Consider the following 18,624-nt stretch of genomic DNA (forward strand, 5'->3'; position numbering starts at 1 on the left):
CATAACCAGCAGAACAGAAAGCTTGCAAGTAATAGGAACATATCAGGAAACACATAAAATATGTTCATCAGATTCCTGCCATGTTATCTCTATTTCTATCACAAAAATACCCGCTATCTCCAAACAGAAGCAGGAAGCTTATGGCTCTTTCTTGTAACAACTTGACTGGTGTGTCCCACACCCTTCCTGCTGTGGGGTGGCAGGGGCAGGAGTTCCAACTTCCTGTGAGGCAGAAGTCCCATGACTGCTGGTCAGCTTTGAGGCAGGAGGAATTGGATTAAGAGGCAACTGGATGATGGGACATCTCTAGAAACCCAGGGATAACTCATATTCAAAAATAAAATCTCCTTCACTGACATCTTCTAACATCTACAGCTTTCAACTACAAAACTTCATATTATATTCATCATTTTCTTACTTCTTTTGGAAAGCAGTGAATCATTATTCAGACTTTTTACAGGTTTAACTAAGAGCTCTTGTTTGCACTTAGTACATGGACTTCAATGATCCAGCCCTATGCAGCTTGCTTTTGAGAGCAGCTGTCCATCCTTAAGTCTTTATATCTCACCTCTGAGGATGAATTCTGTGTCAGTCAATACATGTTGCAGAGACTAAAAACCAAACCAAAACAAAACCAAAAGTGGCACCTCTGCACATTAGTTTTCAGTCTTTTGCATTTTTCATGCTGATCCTTCCTGTCTCACAGCAGGAGAAATATGCAACTACGTAATGTAGCTGGACTGTTTTGAAAACAAGTGAAAGGACCTGAAAGGACCTTCCATCATATTCAGTGAAGTGCAGGGGCAGAGCAGGAAGTAAATGCTGTTCTACCCTTTACACAGAGGTTTTTGTTCAGATTACCCTACAGCCAAGAGATCGCAATAATTTTGAATAAAGGAACGAAACATTTAGTCAGATGTGCTTCTACAACCTGAAAAGTGGAAAGTTTTGGTTCTAATATCACTTGTAAAATAAATATCATTAATGGTGATATGAGGCAAGCAAATGGAATGTATTTCTGAATCAGAAAAATTCAAGCCAATGGAGGATAAAAGCTGCTTAACTCCAGCTATATATGATTTCATATAGCTTTGCAGATGCATAGAAATGACATATTTGTCTATTGATGGCAGAGGGTATTCAATAGGTATATTCAATAAATATATGTGATAGGTATGTTCAATAGGAGGGGAGTGATCTATGTGAAGGATAAAAGAAATGAGTGGAGAAAAGTACTGAGCATTAGGAAATACAGCACAGGCCTGTTTCTTGTGATGTATCTGCATAAGCAGATTGCAGCACTGTGCAGAGTTCAGAGTAAATTGGCTTATTTCTTTTGCCCCATGGTGTTAATTAGTCTGTGCCACAATGGTAACAATAAATCTTAATGTGGACACATTAAGCACAAATTAGGAAGGCCATTTGGCCATTTCCTCATCCCTTTGGCATCTCTAGATTAGGCAGTATTTCAGGAACGACTACAGTTGCTTTGTTACTCAAAAATTACAATACAGAAGAAAAATAGGATCACGACAACTGGATGTTTTGAAACTACATCAGGAATCAGATTCTTGTCCAGAGACTTTTCCACCATAGTGTAAATTTTTTCAGATCTTTTCCGTATTTTCAGTTAATTAACTATGCCTGTATGAATGAATTGAAAAATAAATTTCTCTTGGCGCAACAATATCCTGTCCTTTTCTGATTGTTAGGCATGATTGAGTAATAATTACCAGATCATTTCAGGAGAACTTTCATTCCAGAAAGTGCACAAAATAACTTTGGTCCGGGAGGGAGAAAGAATCTCCCATCAAATTCCTGCAAAATGCACATGCGCTCAGACAAAAAACCCCACTTACATATTAAGGCCTTGTATTTAGTCCTAGAGTGCTCTAATAAGGATCTCTCCACAGAGGCCTGAGTGGGGTGTCAGAGTGCTCTGCCAACAGTGTAGCTGATGGTGACGCGTGCGTTTGGCCCACAGAGTCATTCATACACTGAACTTTTTTGGGCACTGTTTACATGTGTTTATTCACCCTTATGCAATGAGGATGTGAACATCTATAAAGCCTTTAAATGTCTTGGGTTTTTTTCCACACTTTTTGCCAAGTTACATAAATTTTATAGCTTCACTAGCTTGGAAAGAAGTTACCTCTCCTCACCACCGTTAGATTGAATGGTCTTGTCAACATTTTCATAAGACATTCCCTTAAGCCAGCATCACACAGTCAAGGATTTATTGTTTGAAAACCCAGAAGGGGGTAAATGATCTAGATATAGTGGGTATTTCTTAGTCTTACCAGACAAATGAGGTTTTTAAAGCCTGCAAAATTCTACCCATGGGACTGGAAAATGAAAAGCATTACACCATGCAACATAAAGGGCAGAGCAATAGGATGGGATGAGGGAAGATGGTAATTTTTTTCCCTCTCATTTCTAATGGAAGGAGTGCTGTTCTTACCTTAAAAGAATTCTTAAAAGAATTTCCAGTGGTAACTTGCCTTTATATGTTTATGACACTTGCCTCAAACTGTTTTTATAGTGACTGGATTTCTCTTTCAAATTTGAGAAACTGGCAGCGATGTTCACACAGACAGGAGTTTGTCTTACATGAACCTAGGTAGAATCTAGTCTAAGAGGCTTTTTTTTTATTTGAAAAAAGACAGCATGAGTTTGGGAAATGTAATGGAGTTAAGCCTAGTGCAGCCATGATGCAATAGCTCAGTAAGTGAAATATGTTCATGCATTTCTAAATTTTGGGTAATGTCTAAAAAGCCAGCTTAATACACTGAAAACACCATATCCAGAAATAATGACAATGCAACTGTATAAAATATGCACTAAGGAAAGATGTGGAAACTTTTCTTGCAGATAAGCGGAGGAGACTCAAACACAGTTTCACTGTCCAGTTAAAACTGATGAGGCATCAAAGGCAACGTTTACCTTGACTGACAATTTCAGCCTAAGTTTGTACATACACCTGTAAACATTGCTGTAGATGTGGTACATGTCTCTGTATGCACACACACAGAGTCACACACATGTTATCCTTCTGAGATATACATAATGCATGGACAGGTATAGGTACAGTAAACACACTGTACAATACTTATTGGAATAGGCCATGAAATAAAAATCACTTATCTTAATGTTTTCCAAGGTTACCTGTGTTCCTTCCATTAAACAACCCCTGTCAGGGATCAGCTCTCTTGAGCCATCTTGATATCTAAAACTAAGCAAAACATCACTCAAGCACATCTAGGAACACATCTGGAAATAATTATAATGATATTTCTCAAGAAAAAAAAGTACACAATATCTATATTATATTTTGAGTGTGCAGTGTGAGTAGTGAAGAGCAAAGTCCCGAATGCCAGTACAGCATGGGTAATGAGTTTGCCAGTAAAGACTGCGAAGAACTGTCAGTGACATCAAATACTGTGATGCTCAATCTCAGCCAGTTGCAGTGCCATGGTGTATGAAATGAAATAAATATAGTGCAGGATTCCCATTCATACTCAGCTTGTTTTCAACAAATAGCACAACTGCATTATCTCTGCCTTACTTTAAAAGCTGAAGTACAAAAATGTCCAAGTATCAGACATTACAAATTAGCATTTTGCCTGATATTTTTCTGACAGCTCCAAAATGTAGAAGTAGAAAAATACAGATACTCTAAATGATCTATGTCTGCTACAAGGAAGAACATCCTAATTAAATGAAGTTTTTAATTCCATGAAAATCTGAATCTCATGCATGCTTCCACTAAGCTTCAAAACAGAAGTGTTTGGGTACCATGGGAGTGCAGTGCATGAGTCAGAAAAAGCAGCCATCACTATGAACACCTCAGCTCCACCAGACATCTCTGCACACCCTTCAGGCTAACAAGAAGCAACCTACAAATATGTACCACTTCATCTTGCTCCCAGAAGTCAGTGCAGTGATACTTGAATGGGCAGATGCATAAAATATAAAAAGAATATATAAAATAGAAAATCACAAGGGGTGGAAGAAGGTTGTGAATAAGGACAGTCGATTTGCATGGGTCAAAGAATATTCAGAACTACCACAATGAATATGTATGGCTTTTTTTAAATTTCCAAATGCATCAAAATACATGAGGATTCAGGAACTGTGTGAAACTCAAGCTAGTGGGGGTTTGGGAAGACATCCCTAGGGACAAATCATTCCCTTGGTGAACAGACCATTTGTGGCACAGACCGTTGCTGCCAATAAGGACCTGGCAAATGTGAAGCCTTCTCCAGTTGTTTTTGGTATGTTTTATACATCTTTAGAAAATAAACTATCAGACCTCAACACTATACAACTCCTGAAATTAGTAAAAGCGTCTTTTGGTAATATAAGATCAAATAGCTTGGCAAAGGGAGATTGTGAAAGGAAAAAAAACCCACACCTGATAACAAGAGAGGCTTGTAGAGCATATTTTAGCATAAGAATGTAGGAGCCATCTGGAGGAAAATGAAGGTTTAGAATCTCAAATATAAATTTGAAAAGCAATGCATAAATAGTCAGATGGGTAAGAGGTGAGTAAAAATAGTTTATAAATATGAGTGCTTGACCATCCCTACTGTGTATAGGGTAGCATAATGAAAACTATTTTAAAAATTATTGATGCTGCTGATTAGGGTAAAAAAGCTAAAAACTTTTTGCTTTGATGTTTGCATTCTGTACAGGCAAACCAAGTGTACTTTGAGATCTCTACTCACTTTTTAGATACAGAAAGTTGATAATGAACCATGATTCTTAGAATTTTCTTGCAGAATAAGTAAAGAAATACAATAATCAAGACAGCAAAATAAGAAAAATAAGCTGTACATAATTGAGAAAAGACAACAACTCTCTCAGATGTGTGCATATTCCTACTGCCAGAACCCTTCAAGCCATTTATTGTTTAGGTTGCACAGAGCCAGAGGTTCAGATCCTGGGAACTACTCAGGCCTTTCCTATATCTGTCTAGCTTTAGATCAGTGCCAGACTGATTTGCTGTTTACTTTTGTTAGAAGTGTATTAGGCAGGAGTAGGAAAAAGCGCTTCATGCACCTCGGCCCCTGCCCTCGGACCTTCAGATCAGACATTTCTCAAAGTAGAGAAGTAATAAACTTCTATCACAATTTTACACTAAAAAGCCAGCCATGTATTATAATGTATTTTGTTGCACTGTTGGCTGACAGTGATTGGGGTCTATTCTACAAAGCTTTCTCCAGACTACCCAATGGCTCCTGTCTGGCTATCGCTTCTGACTTTTTGGTCCTCTTCATATGGAGTCTAATCTTGTATTATTGCAATTAGTGGAGACTGGTCTCTGAAAATCCAGCTTTCAGAGCTGTGAGGAGAGTTAATGGGACTGAGCTGTTTGTCTGACATCAGAATGATGCTTTCTACTGTGTTTCTGACTTAATTTCCTCAAAACAGATGAAATATTACACCATTTGTACTTCTTAAAAGTAATTCTGTGTCACTGGTCTTGCATTGTTCTTCTTCTGCAACCTATTATATGTGCCTGTGTTCATAAATAATATATCCACTAGTGCATACAGCTAAAATTTTGTGTGTGCATGGGTTTAAAGCAAATACAGAAACATATAAAATACAAATTAAATTGATGCCCACTGTACTTGTAACACAGCCAAATTCTTAATATTTTATAGTGCATATTCCATTAAATAAATAATAACTAAATTGATCTATGCTACAATATGTGTATACATACACATTTTATGATGCCTGTAAATAACATTTTAAAAGCCTGTTCACACATCAAAAGACAGGTTGTTTATTTCTCTGTTAAAACAATCCAAGGATTTAACTCTTCCTATTATGTAAACAGTGGTGACAGACGCTTTCAAGGAAGCTTAACTTCAATAAAAATAATAGTTTCCCATTTTAAAATCAATACTAATATACCATAAATCCCCCGATGAACTCTGGCTTCCTTACATGCTCTCACATTTTGTGTATTAGGGGCACAGCACTACTCTAGATATCAGAATATAATAATATGGCAATATATATAGATATAGATATATATTTAAATGTTAAAACAGTTTTAGGTCAACTTGAGTAATGAATATATTTCAAATAAATGCATCTTTCTATAAATAAAGGAAATTAGTGTTCTTTGCAACATGGGTACCTCTGTATGTGGTTAGCAAACTAGCAAAACAATTCTGGTATCTAGTTCAAAATGCACTTGTGACATAGATGAAGCTTTAACTTCTTTTCTTTTTTGTAGTAAAATTGTACTTGCAGTAGAGTTTGAATATAATTTATGAGATTACTTTAGGGTAGACATTTTAAATAACTCATACAAAAGAGAATTTGTTTTAATGACAAGAAAGCTAGGTATAGTCTATTCATTTCTCAAGCAGACCATTATGAATCACTTTAAAAGGACACTACAGCTGAAGACTGAAGAGCAATATTTATCAACATTAAATAAAACATTCGGTGAAATATGTATAAATATTTCTTCATATGAACATAACACAAAATTAAATAGTTCAGATACACAGACACCATTTAATATATTTCCACTGTTGTCAAAATCATCTGTAAACACCATCTCACACTGAATACAAAAGCAGCTTTAACATCAGTTCTGTGTTCACAACACTGATGCCCCTTTGTAAAATAAGATACTTGTTTTATTTTCAGCAAAATAAGAGTCTAAGCAATTAAAAAAAAAAAAGTTTTGGTCAGTTCAAAGGAGAATACAAAATAATCTTTCAACATGTAACTAAATCAGATTTAGAGCAACAGTTTAAAGTACAATCCTTTCCCCAGGGGACCTCTGACTTTTATAAATTATGTTTGGTGCAGACCACATCACAAATACCAGGAAATACTGGTCATGTCTAAACTATAAATATTAAAGCCCTTTTAAAATTGTCTTTATCAAAAATTGCCAGGTAACAAATTGGCAATATCACATTTTTCACACCACCAAATAACCTGGCGTCAAACGGATTTAGGTGCACTTCTCCTGATGATTTTTAAAACAGGTTGTGGAAAACAAACACTTTTTAGTGAGCATCCTTCACATGCAAAAGTAAAGCATTTCTTTGAAACAAATCATTTGCATCTGAAGATCAGCTGGGCAGACAATGCAAGCAAGTGGGCTCCACCAACTTCTGTCAGAAAATTACAACTTGAACTTTCATCGGAAGCCGTACAGATACAGGATCTGAGCTGGCTCTGAGAAGGGTGGTGCATCCCCACGGTGCAGCTCAGGACAAGGTGTTGCAGGAGCCACGGGTGTTGCAGGAGCCACGTGTGCCTTGACAGCACCACAGCCTCCCCAGCAGGACATGGGGCTGCTGCTGCTGGTTGTGCCTGCCTGGCTCCTGAGCAGCTCCCTTTGAGCATCGGTACTGTGCAGCCCAGATCTGGGTTCCCATCGTCCTACGCCCTGCAAAGATAGCTTCATGCTCTTCCCTGAATGTAGCCATCAATTCCTTTCCCCTTTGTGTCTTTTAAAGAGGCATGATCAGCTTGGGGAGAGTCTCTGTGCTCAAGATTAAGGTTTTACTGGGCAAGTACCCCATTATAAAACTGTAAACTCACTGGCTATGGTTTGGTTTTCTCAGTTTGAAATGTAGACATCATGTTTCAGCTCCAGAGATAAACTTGAATTTCAGGCGGCAAATAATGAGCTATATACTTATAACATGATTTTCTGACTTTTTAAAAATTTCAATCCTATGTAATCATGATGGGAGGCCCTGTAAAACCTAGAACAAGAGGTCACCTCTTTCCTGGTATGTGTGCATTGCAGAGGTGTGAATGTATGCTCAGCATACATACACACTCTCACACACACACACATAACATCAGCTGCACACATAGATACTCAGAAACCAGGAATCAGGGGTACAATTAACAATATACCAGAAGAGAAGTAGACAGGAAGCTCTACTGGGACAACAAGAGGTAATTTTTCAACCTATACAGTGTCTCAAATAATTTCATAATCCTGTTTCGCTAGCTTGCTACATCTGTATGTAACTTGAATTGAAAGTTGTTGGATTCCTTGGAAAAAGAAGAATTGGGCTAGCTAGATGTGCTTACCTGAGATCCCAGAGTTGATTATAATCAAAGAGCTGGGCAGATCAGTAATGGGTTTATAATTGCTATACAGCTTCTCGCAAATTCGTAGGAAAACTTTATTAAATCTTTCACTCCTTAGTAAAAATGATGAAGTTTCTAAGTTTTTGCTGAATGTGGATTGACTTTTATATTAAACTGGATTTATTGAAAGGATAAATAAGCCTGGCAGCTGCTTTCATGTCTTGATGTTATAGAATCAGAACCCTGGAACCATCTTCCCACCCCAACCCATCCCATCCCATCCCTTACTATCCTGCCCATCCTGCCCTGTCCCACGCCATCCTGCTCGGTCCTACCCCATCCCATCCTGTCCCATCCCATCACATCCCTGCTTCGTTATTTTTTCGATTTGTTTAAAAAATACTATTCTATGAAGCCTCCCTAGGGATCCGCTTATGAAAAATGACGGACTGCCTTTGCTGATACTGCTGCTTGCGTCGTTTTCGTTTGTCACACTGGCACAGCAGCAGCATCTTGAAAGTGTTTCTGAATGTTTTGTTACACAGTGCATAGCACATGGGGTTTACTGTGCTGTTGATGTAGCAAAGCCAATACCCCAGGTGCCAGAAAGTTTTGGGGATACAGCTGCAAAAGGTGTTCACCAGAACCATGATGTTATATGGGGTCCAGGTAATGATGAAGGCAAACAAAATGGCACTGAGTGTCTGTGCTGCTTTCTTTTCTTTGATAAGTGACATTCGTTTCCGTTTTGTGATCTGACTTCTGGTCTTCAAGGCAAACTTTTTTGCCAGGGTTGCTTCCTTAAAGGACAAGGGCAGGGCTGTCGAAGTCTTGGTCACTGATGAGATGCCATCAGAAGCTGTGGTTGTCTCTTCTGATTCTGGTTCAATTGGAAGCTTATTAAAGCTCTTTTGGAAATTTCCACCGTCCTGAACACCTTTGGGAGGGTGTGATTTTTTAGGTTTCTTTTCCTTTGATTCTGCATCAGATTTCTGCAGTTCATCCCCTGACTCATGCAAGTCTTCTGAGGAGGGTAGTTTTGTGGAATTGAGGATAGCACTGTGACCAGGAAGCTTCAGCACGATTGAATAGATGGCTCTGGTCTCAGCAGCAATGTCTTCTTCGTCAGAGGAGGCTGAATTTTCAAGGGAGGCAGCAGCATCGTTGTTGTTCCAGCTGTCACTGCTGCTATGCTCTTGGTCCCCCTGATCTGTGCTGGGTTCCCAGCTCTTCATGGTGAGCCAGAAGTGGCAGCGTCTGTATTTCTTTCGGGAGGAGCGCTTCATGTTCTGCCGTTGCAGCTCGTAGCTGCTGCAGCTCCGGGAGCTGCCTGTCTGGTGCACAAAGCGTGCCGCCTCTGCTTCACTGCCCGAAGCCTGGAGCCCTGCTAATTCTTTGGTGCGTTTCTCCGTCTCCTTGTAGATCCTCCAATACAAAATACTCATAATGGTGACCGGCAAATAAAAGGCAGCTATGGCAGTGCCAAAAGTGATGATAGGTTCGCTTAGAAACTGGATGAAACATTCATCGGGAGGCACAGTCCTCTCCCCAACAAAATACTGCCAAAACAAGATGGCAGGGGCCCAAAGAACAAAAGAGACGATCCAGGCTAAACCAATCATTACCCCAGCCCTTTTGGTTGTTCGTTTGGCTCTGTATGTTAGTGGCCTAGTGATGGAAAAATACCTGTCAAAACTTATCACAAGGAGATTCATGACAGAGGCATTACTGGCGACATAGTCAATGGAGAGCCAAAGATCACAGGCCAAACTTCCCAAAGCCCAGTGGTCCATGATGATGTATGTGGTATAAAGGTTCATGGAAAGAACACCGATGATCAAATCTGCACAAGCAAGGCTCAACAAGAAGTAGTTGTTGACTGTTTTCAGTTGCTTGTTAACCTTAAATGCAACAATCACTAAGATGTTTCCTATGATGGTCACCAGTGCAAGGATCCCAGTGAGGAAAGCAATCAAAACTACTTGCCAGACAGTGTGTCCACCCAGAGGGTCTTTGCTTGTGGCATTTAGGGTCATATTCGTTGATTCCACAGTGGAGAAAGGAAAACTCTCTGTGGTCTGAGGGAAATCATAGCTGCCAATGAGTGATGCTGCTTCATCAAGGAGTCCCGGTCCATGCGAATCTCTCTTCCAGAAGGAGCTCACATTTGGAAAAAGGGGCGAGGATGAACTGTTATTTTGCATGATCATTGCGGCTCTCTGACATAGTCTGTAGCAGAGAAAAACCAAACAAAAAACAAGTGAACAGGTGAAGATGTTAAATAATCGTACATAAAATCACTTTAGCACTTTGAAAGATGTCTTTAAAAAGCCAAGCTGCCTGTGACACATTCCAAGTCAAACCTGTATCTGATAGTACTCAGCTTCCAGACTGATTAATCTGAGCTCTTTATAGTGATCATGTGTTTCCTTATAAACATTGAATAACAGAGGAACTAAAATTACAGAAGAATTTGAATCCACAGTAGTATTAAAATGCCCCCGAACTCTAACTCTGAATTAAAACACTCCCTGCTGGATCTATCATGAACTCAACATCTCAAAAATCTGCTATCCTGGAGCCTTCAAAAATTAAGTTCCAATCATACGAAGCCACAAATCTTCCAAGTTTCAAACAACACTTGTCCCCGGTGCTATCCTGACTCTGGTAAAACAGAGCCACTGCCTCTGCTGCCTCCAGCTAGAGCTGATGACGAACAAAAATATTGTTCTGCCTTTCCTTAAACTAAGGAGATACAAGCCAGCATCATTTCACTGTGTCAAGCTACTCTAACCTGTGAGGCTGCAAAAGTCTTCCCATTGTCATCTACTGTTCAGATATCTGATAAAAGTAGTAAAAGTTCTCATTAGCACATGACACTATTCATTTTTTTCATGCACATTTTTATACTTGGACTAAGGATTTTTCACATCTAATGACTTCAAAATTTCTTTGGGGGCAACACATGGTAAAAGTTCCTTTGAAACTATGGTCTCTAGAGTCAGGAAAAAACCTTTGGCAGATGTATGTCAAAGCAATCATTAAACACTTTAGGAAAATAGGGGGAAAAAACATGAAAGGGATTCATAATTAAGCTTTAATCCTTTTCCCTAAGCACTAACATAAAATGAAAACATGTTCAGAAATAGGAATTTGCATTTCCCTTATCATATTAGCTTCTCTAGTCAGCTGACTGGATCCATAGAAATAAATCAATTATATCATTGAGAAGAAAAACTTCTGATGAGAAAGTCCATCATTGACTGTAAATGTTGAGCAAAATATGCTGTCAATGTTTATTTGTTTGCTAAATATGAGTCCTTCCAGAGTCAATATATAATGGCATGAGATAATATTGATTATCACAATACACTGACCTTACACAAACATATTTACCCAAAAGAGGGGGGTTTGGTTTTTTCCTAATTAATTTCTAAATTTGCTTTCCCTTGAACTGTACTTGGTTTTGTTATGAAGCCATAGGACACTGTGTGAATTTAAACAGTTCAATTTTTTTAACATATGCAGAAAATAGATTAGGAATTCCTTTCCTTCCCTCATGCCCTATAACTAACACAAACCTCTCCCCTATTTTGATATCTAGTGTAAATGAGGTATTAATGTTTGTTTTTATTAATAGGAACACAAGGTTACAATGAAGATTCCACATTATAATCTAATTCAATCTACTTTTAATGCATTCATCAATGTATAACTCAGAATAAGAACACAACATAAATGAACAAATACTCCTCTGGTAAACCACACAGTTAAAATTTAAGTCTTTTCCTGATAGAATGATTGAAAACTCAGAGTAGCTCAACTTCTAAAAAGGAAAAATGGTAAGACAGGACTGCTGGAAATCATCCTCCTGCAATGTTTTATTTAGGAAGCAGGCATTCTTTCCAGAGCTGTCAGACAGGATGAGGTCAAAACCAGAATAGTATGAGAGAGATCTCAAATAATGATATTTTCTAAATATATGCCAGAAATTATTAATGTTATAGGGTGCAGATCTTCCTTCACTCACACTAGGGACAGAGAGCAGAGGATGAAAACCAGGAAGCATCCGCTCTGCAGCCATAAATTTCTAAAACCTCTGTAGGGCAATGCAGTCAAGTCTTGGTTGAGAAGTCTGACAGGTATATTTAGATGTCAATGATATTATTATGCCACTTTTTCATAAGAAAAGACAAGCTGGTATCTTCTAACTCACAAGAAAAGATCAGGAAGAATATATCAATAAAGGAGACCAAACATCCACTAAAATGGATAGAATAAAAACCCAATATCACTTAGAAGTGATGATGAAAAATAACAGTATTACTAAGAAATAAAAATAGTTAACAGTTAGGTAGTAGTTCCCATTTTCATTGTATAACACAACCAGGAACTAATCTGAGTGCTAGCCTTGGAAGCCCAAAACAAATACCACATAAGAAATACAAATACTCTTGTAAAATGAATATGTAAATGCCACACTATCTATCACTAAATCCATAATCCAAGTGTGAATTCTATTTAACTGTACACTTTGAAACGGAGTTCCAATGGAAATGTGATAAATCCTTTCAGAAATGCCATGATTCAAAAGACTCATGATGAGGAGTCCTGGGATCATCATAATTCAGCTGCAGTCTTTCAGACACTGAAGTGCTGGAACCAAACCTTTTTTTCTCAGGTCACTTCTTTCATGTCTTTCAAAGTAGCTTCTCTGAGTTATTGTTTCAATGAAAACTTGAGCAGACCTCAGCAGTCCAGCAACTGAGGAAAAGGAGAACCTGAGAGCAACGCACTATCTGTCTATCTCCTGCTGTCCAGTGCAATCCTGCATCTGAAATTCAGCTTTTTAAACTCCACAGGGATTAAAGAGAACCCTAAACTCGCACTGACTGCATGATAAAATGGAAGTGCTAGTGGGATGATTAGTAGTCTTTTGTTATTCTGCCTCTTCTACAAGCTCCTGCAATTGAACCATTTAATTCAATAAAAAATGTATTAACCGTATGCTCATCTGCACAGAAAAAAGAAAATATCACTACCACCACCACCACCACTATATCGTGTCAGAGCAGCACAACTGGATTTTCCTGCCTTTAGGAAGCAAAGGCAAGCTACATTATCCATCATTCTCCAAAACTGCCATGCAGTTGCTGCTTTCTGTGTAAGTGCTACAGGGAAAGAGTGTCCTGGGTTTGACGAGATGACAGCGGGATTTGCAGTGCAGCCGCCAGCACCTGCCCAGCAAGCCAAGCTCAGACAGAACGAAGTGTGACCAAGTGGGAAAGCAGCCACACATACTTTGGTAAAACAAACAGTGCAGCACTGTCTGAGTGAGGCAAACAAACCAAACTGTGAAATGATTACAGGTTTACATACCACAATAAGAATTTACAAATCATTGGTATGATGCACTACATTACAACTTGAAGGCAGGGAGTAGCAAAGGAAATTTCTTTTAGCCTAAGAATATATAATTACTTACCTAGGATCACAGTAATGGTATTCTCTGTGGGTTTGAGTATTTTTGTTCTAGTTTCTGCTTTTTAATGGGATCTTATGAAAGGTACAGGCCAGAGAACACTAGATGCAATGTACACTTCCCAGGATTATTCAGGAAAAGTGTAAGCCCAGTACAGGCAATGGGCTATAAAGACTTTCATATACATCCATCCAGCACACTTCTGCTCTCTGCCCAGCCAGAGGGAGTGAGATATTTGATATCCCACTAAGACTGGCTGGAAGGGTAGGAGGAAGCATCTACAAAAATGGTCAATGATTTCAATAAATGGGCATAACCCAGATTTAAAAGTCTGAAATTTATTATAGTCTAATATATTGCATATTGCTGTAAATAGAAAGTAAAATAGAATAGACAGTAGCAACAGTTCTGTCACACATTTTCAGCGCATTTAATTTCTCTCTGCCTATTTCATATTTAAATGCTTTTGTGAATATCCCACATTTTACCAAAATTTTTCTTTTCCTTAAACCTTCCTATTCAAGAAGTCTGTTTTTCTTGCTGTCCTTAAAGGGCTCTAAGAAGCATTTTCTGGGAAGTGAGATGGTAATCTATGGGTTTGGCTATCTCTGAGCTCAAAACTAGCAAGCCTTTGTGGCTAAAGAATTTAACATTGCATCTGCTTACACAGACAAGAAAATTGCCTACCTTATTTTTCCATTTTCTTCTGCACTGCTCTTATATACACATTAGCCTAAACAGCAGAGAGCTCCATGAAATGATTTATAAAAGTCTTTTCTAACACAGAGAAAGCCTTCAGAATGCTTAATATAGTTACCTAAACTAGCACATATACTTTGTGCCAAAACTATTTTTTGGTAAAATAAAAATATACATCTGAATTTTAAGACTTTCCTAAGATTATTAGCAAGATTATGTGTAGCAATTTCTCAAAACACACAGAGGTATTTTTCTGGTTGCTTTTTTCTTCAAAATACAGTGCATTTTTTTCAAAATACAATAAGGTATTTTAAAAACTTGTGATGAAAGCGGAAAGCATTCACAGTTTTACATTTATAGTAGCTCATATCAATTGAAGTTAGTGTAGAACAAAGTACCAGATTCCATATGAATGTTTATGTGGCAACACAAAGCACAGTGTAATTATCAGTGAACACGACCTCAGATTTACCATGACTATATTAAACTTATATTAAACATATCATGCTAAATATAGTTTTGCTTCTTTGCAGAATGAGAGTATAGAACAGAAATCAAGCACACCTGGAAAAATCCTGGCCACTGTCTTGCACATTCACAGTAGATAAAAACAAATGACTGATTGTCATATACTTTTTTATATATATATGTACAAATACACATATCTACATACAAATGTATGTCACAGATAGTGTGTATATATATGTATATATATGTATATATATATGTATATATAGAGAGAGCTGCAGATGAAAGGATATGTATATATACACTTATGTGTATACACACACACATATATCTGCAGTTACATATATACATAATTTTGTCACATTGTTCCAAATATTGATATAAGGGAAGACTATATCTTTCACTAATTAGCTATCAACTTGATACAGATAATGTTCAGTCAAACATATCCCAGTAACACTTCAACCCAAACTCTTCCATTTTGCATCCATTCATATGTTTTGTTTTCTAAATTCACCTAAATTAAATGTCAGTGCTTTAAAATCACTTTTGTGATTAATGAATTAGATTTGCTCATTATTTGCTTACTCTATTTCTGCTGCTAGTGCGAGGTCTAGCATAAGCAAATTAGGAATTAATTTCTCTAATCATATGGATCCTTTTCATTACTTTGAAGAGGGCATAGAGAACCTAGTGCATAGCACCGAGCTCCCTGAGCCATCTCCCTTGCAGCCCTGCAGCCAGAGGAAAGGAGCATCCCTCCTAGGGGGCAAAGGCAAGGGGATGCTACTTCAAGTGTTCCTGCTGGGACACCTGAGGATGCCAGACTGGGAGCACCTGAGTCTGTGTACCTGGCACAGCCAGGACATAGACTCTAAAGCTGGCCCATGGCTCTTCTGTGCCTTAATTTGCCAATTAGCTTTTGACAAACATCTACCATCTCCTTCACTAGGACTGAGAGACTTATGTTCATATTGCTCAGCTGTACCTGGAACATCCTCTGGGGATGTGATTGCTTAAACTCTGTTTGCTTTTACAGAATTTGCTCTTTCAAACACCTTACTTCTTGCAGTATGAACTCTTCACTTATATTACAACAGAAATGTAACTTTGAATAGTAATGTGTTTTAATGGCCAACGACTTCAGTGGAAACATCTGCTTATTTACATGGCCTCAAAAAAAGAGAATAAATACTGTGTTGCCATTAGGACCAAAGAAGAAAAATCTCAGATGTTGCATCTGTGCAAAAATCCAGATATGCATTTCTGATCTTTTTCATTTAAGAATTCCATCAAGGATTGAATTTATTATACAACCTATATAATTCTCTTGCATAATTTTTTTTATAGGTGGCACAAATATGCCATCTATAACAAATATACATCCTAGTCTGCACAGTTAAATGACAGTGATTTTCACAGATTTACTGAATAAATGTTTCTGTATTACTTATTATTTATTTACTCCATGACCCAGTACTCATTCACACCATGACTTTCAGTTTCAAAATAATCCTATCTTGAAATCCGCTGAAATGATTTCTAGAAGTTCCAGAAATGAGCCACTAATCTCATTTGTGATAGGTCTCAGAGCAGTGCAGGCTTCTCAAATGCAGCAGCAGCAGACTCGCCCAAGGAAGGGTACTTGTCTTTCTTGCACAAATGCACTTACTGGTTATTGTCTAAACAATTCATACAGAACAAAGAGAAATCTTCAAAAGCCTGGGCTTGGACATGTCTAGAATTTTTAAATGCTTGAAAACCAGAGCAAATCAAGTCATGCCTAATTAAGATTACAGTAAATATTGACTATCAGCTTAGTTAAATCTATGAGGTACAATTCTATAAAGAGAGGAAATTATTTAAATTCCAGACAGTTTCAGTGAGCTTTATGAGAATTACACCCCATCTGTCTAATTGATATTGAAGGAAACAGACATGCAGCCTGAAGTTAATAAGAATTACAAATACTGAGAGTTTTACTGACTTTGAGGAAATGGCTGCAAACTGACTTTGCAGGTATCTGAGGACAGGAAAGTTTGGAAAAAGGGTTTATTACTACACTGAATATAAATATGGTATTAGATTTCAATGAAAAAAGACTACATGCCATTCAATTATCTCCTCTATTTGTGAGTAGTGCTGTTTTTTCCCTTGAATAAAACCCGTCCATCTTAGAGACTTAGTTTTAGTATTTTATTATATATGCACTTTTTAAACCAGGATTTATTAAGATTTTGTTAATCAGTATAATGTTGGATCAGAGTTGTCATCTAGATTTTCAGCTCTCTCTTTATGAAACACCATTCATTGACTACACAAATAATCCTCCCAATAAGATATTTAAAGTCACATTAAAATGTTCACTATGTTAAACAAAGTAATGGGAACTCTTAGGCTTAATTATATCATTCTCCCAGATGTTGTTAAATGCTTGAATACCTTGAATCAACATAGAAAAATAGTGTCTAAAGAGAAAAAAAAACAAAACCATGCCTTGTAAGTGATTTCTCCTCTTTTACTGAAATGCCATCATCCTCTATGAAAATAATCATGCTTAGCATATTGATATTGAGAAGAGCTTGTTACCAATTCTAGATAAAGCTAAAAAAAGTTATTATATTTCTAATCCTGCCCTACTTTTAGTAATACTTGCACACATTTAAATTCCATATTTAATCTGAATATTAGCCATTAAAAACCTTTACAGGGAACAACAAACCTCATAGGCAGACCTCTTTACTATATTAAATGGAACTGCTTTAAAATGAAGTAATCAATTGATTATGCCTTAATTAGAAATAAACTTTTGCTTTTTCTGTTTGCTCACTACACAATACACCTGCAGAGAAAACTGGAACACCGTGCAAACACTTGTTAAGTATCAGAGAATTCAGAGAGCCTGGAAACTGACATCTAAAGAAGCTCACCTGGCACCCGACACAATCTTTTCAGTTTCATTTGTCTTCAAGAAGAAAATGAAACGACAAAATTTCTGTAAAGCCTTGAAACCAGAAAATTGAAAATATTTTTCTATGGAAATCTTCTTCATGGTGGGAAAATAAATAGCCCAAATAACAACAACAACAAAACTGTAAAAAAGCTCCCTCAAACCACAGATGTTCTCCTTTTCAAAACTATATTGTTTTTACCTTCAGAAATGAATTTTCTCCCAGAACTGAATCTCAGACATTTTGTAACAAAAAGTGCTTAAATCTCCATTCCATTGTTCATTGAAGGAAATTATCAAAATATTTGTGTTTCCATCAAGGTTTTGCACAGAGCTATCCAAGTCTGGACACAATGTCATGTTTACCTGGTGTCAGGTCCTGTTATACAAAAGATCTCTAAAATGCATCATTTAAATGCATGAAACAAGGTGAATTTGAACTTCCCTGGAGTGTCAGAGAATCCAAAAGTTTCTAAATTGAACTATTGCTGACCACCAGGTTTTCTACTGTAACTATGGCATGGCATGCACATATTAAAAGAGCAGACTATCTACTTTGGCTTTTGTCGATGATGGATAGTGTAGCAATTTAACATAAGATGCAATAAAGTGATTTGAAAAATGCTAGGAAATGCTCTATTAAGGGAAATTTATTGCTATTGGCTTTAGTGATTGAAATATTACTGCTATCTACTGTGGCAAACCCAATACTCCCACACAGGACAGATGGCTTACTTAAAAAGTGAAAGAAAAAAAACCACAACCCTGTTGAGAGGTTTCAGCTAGAGGAGAAAATTCACTAAGGAATAACTACTGGCTAATGAAATCTACATAGCTTTTTGGACACAAACTATTTATATGGAAAAGAAAATTTTATGAGCAACTTTATGTCAGAATGTTATGATTTTAATATAAAACACTGTTTATTATTTTGTCA

At 37.3% G+C, this 18,624-nt stretch overlaps 1 protein-coding gene across 4 annotated transcripts in view; it reads right to left on the minus strand.

Annotated features, from left to right (window-relative positions):
* Positions 1-5,631: 5,631 nt before the first annotated feature.
* CHRM3 (cholinergic receptor muscarinic 3) overlaps positions 5,632-18,624 on the minus strand; it is a 261,610-nt gene continuing 248,617 nt past the window's right edge. For 3 of the 4 annotated variants that reach the window (XM_058836480.1, XM_058836479.1, XM_058836481.1), the window contains one exon: positions 5,632-10,317. In XM_058836480.1, coding sequence (XP_058692463.1) covers positions 8,496-10,317 — 1,822 coding nt within the window. In that variant the 3' untranslated portion in view covers positions 5,632-8,495. Of the gene's footprint in view, positions 10,318-17,667; positions 17,742-18,624 lie in introns of all 4 variants that reach the window. The other variant, XM_058836482.1, reaches the window with a different exon arrangement.

This window comes from Poecile atricapillus, chromosome 3, assembly GCF_030490865.1.
Source record: "Poecile atricapillus isolate bPoeAtr1 chromosome 3, bPoeAtr1.hap1, whole genome shotgun sequence".
Taxonomy (NCBI): domain Eukaryota; kingdom Metazoa; phylum Chordata; class Aves; order Passeriformes; family Paridae; genus Poecile; species Poecile atricapillus.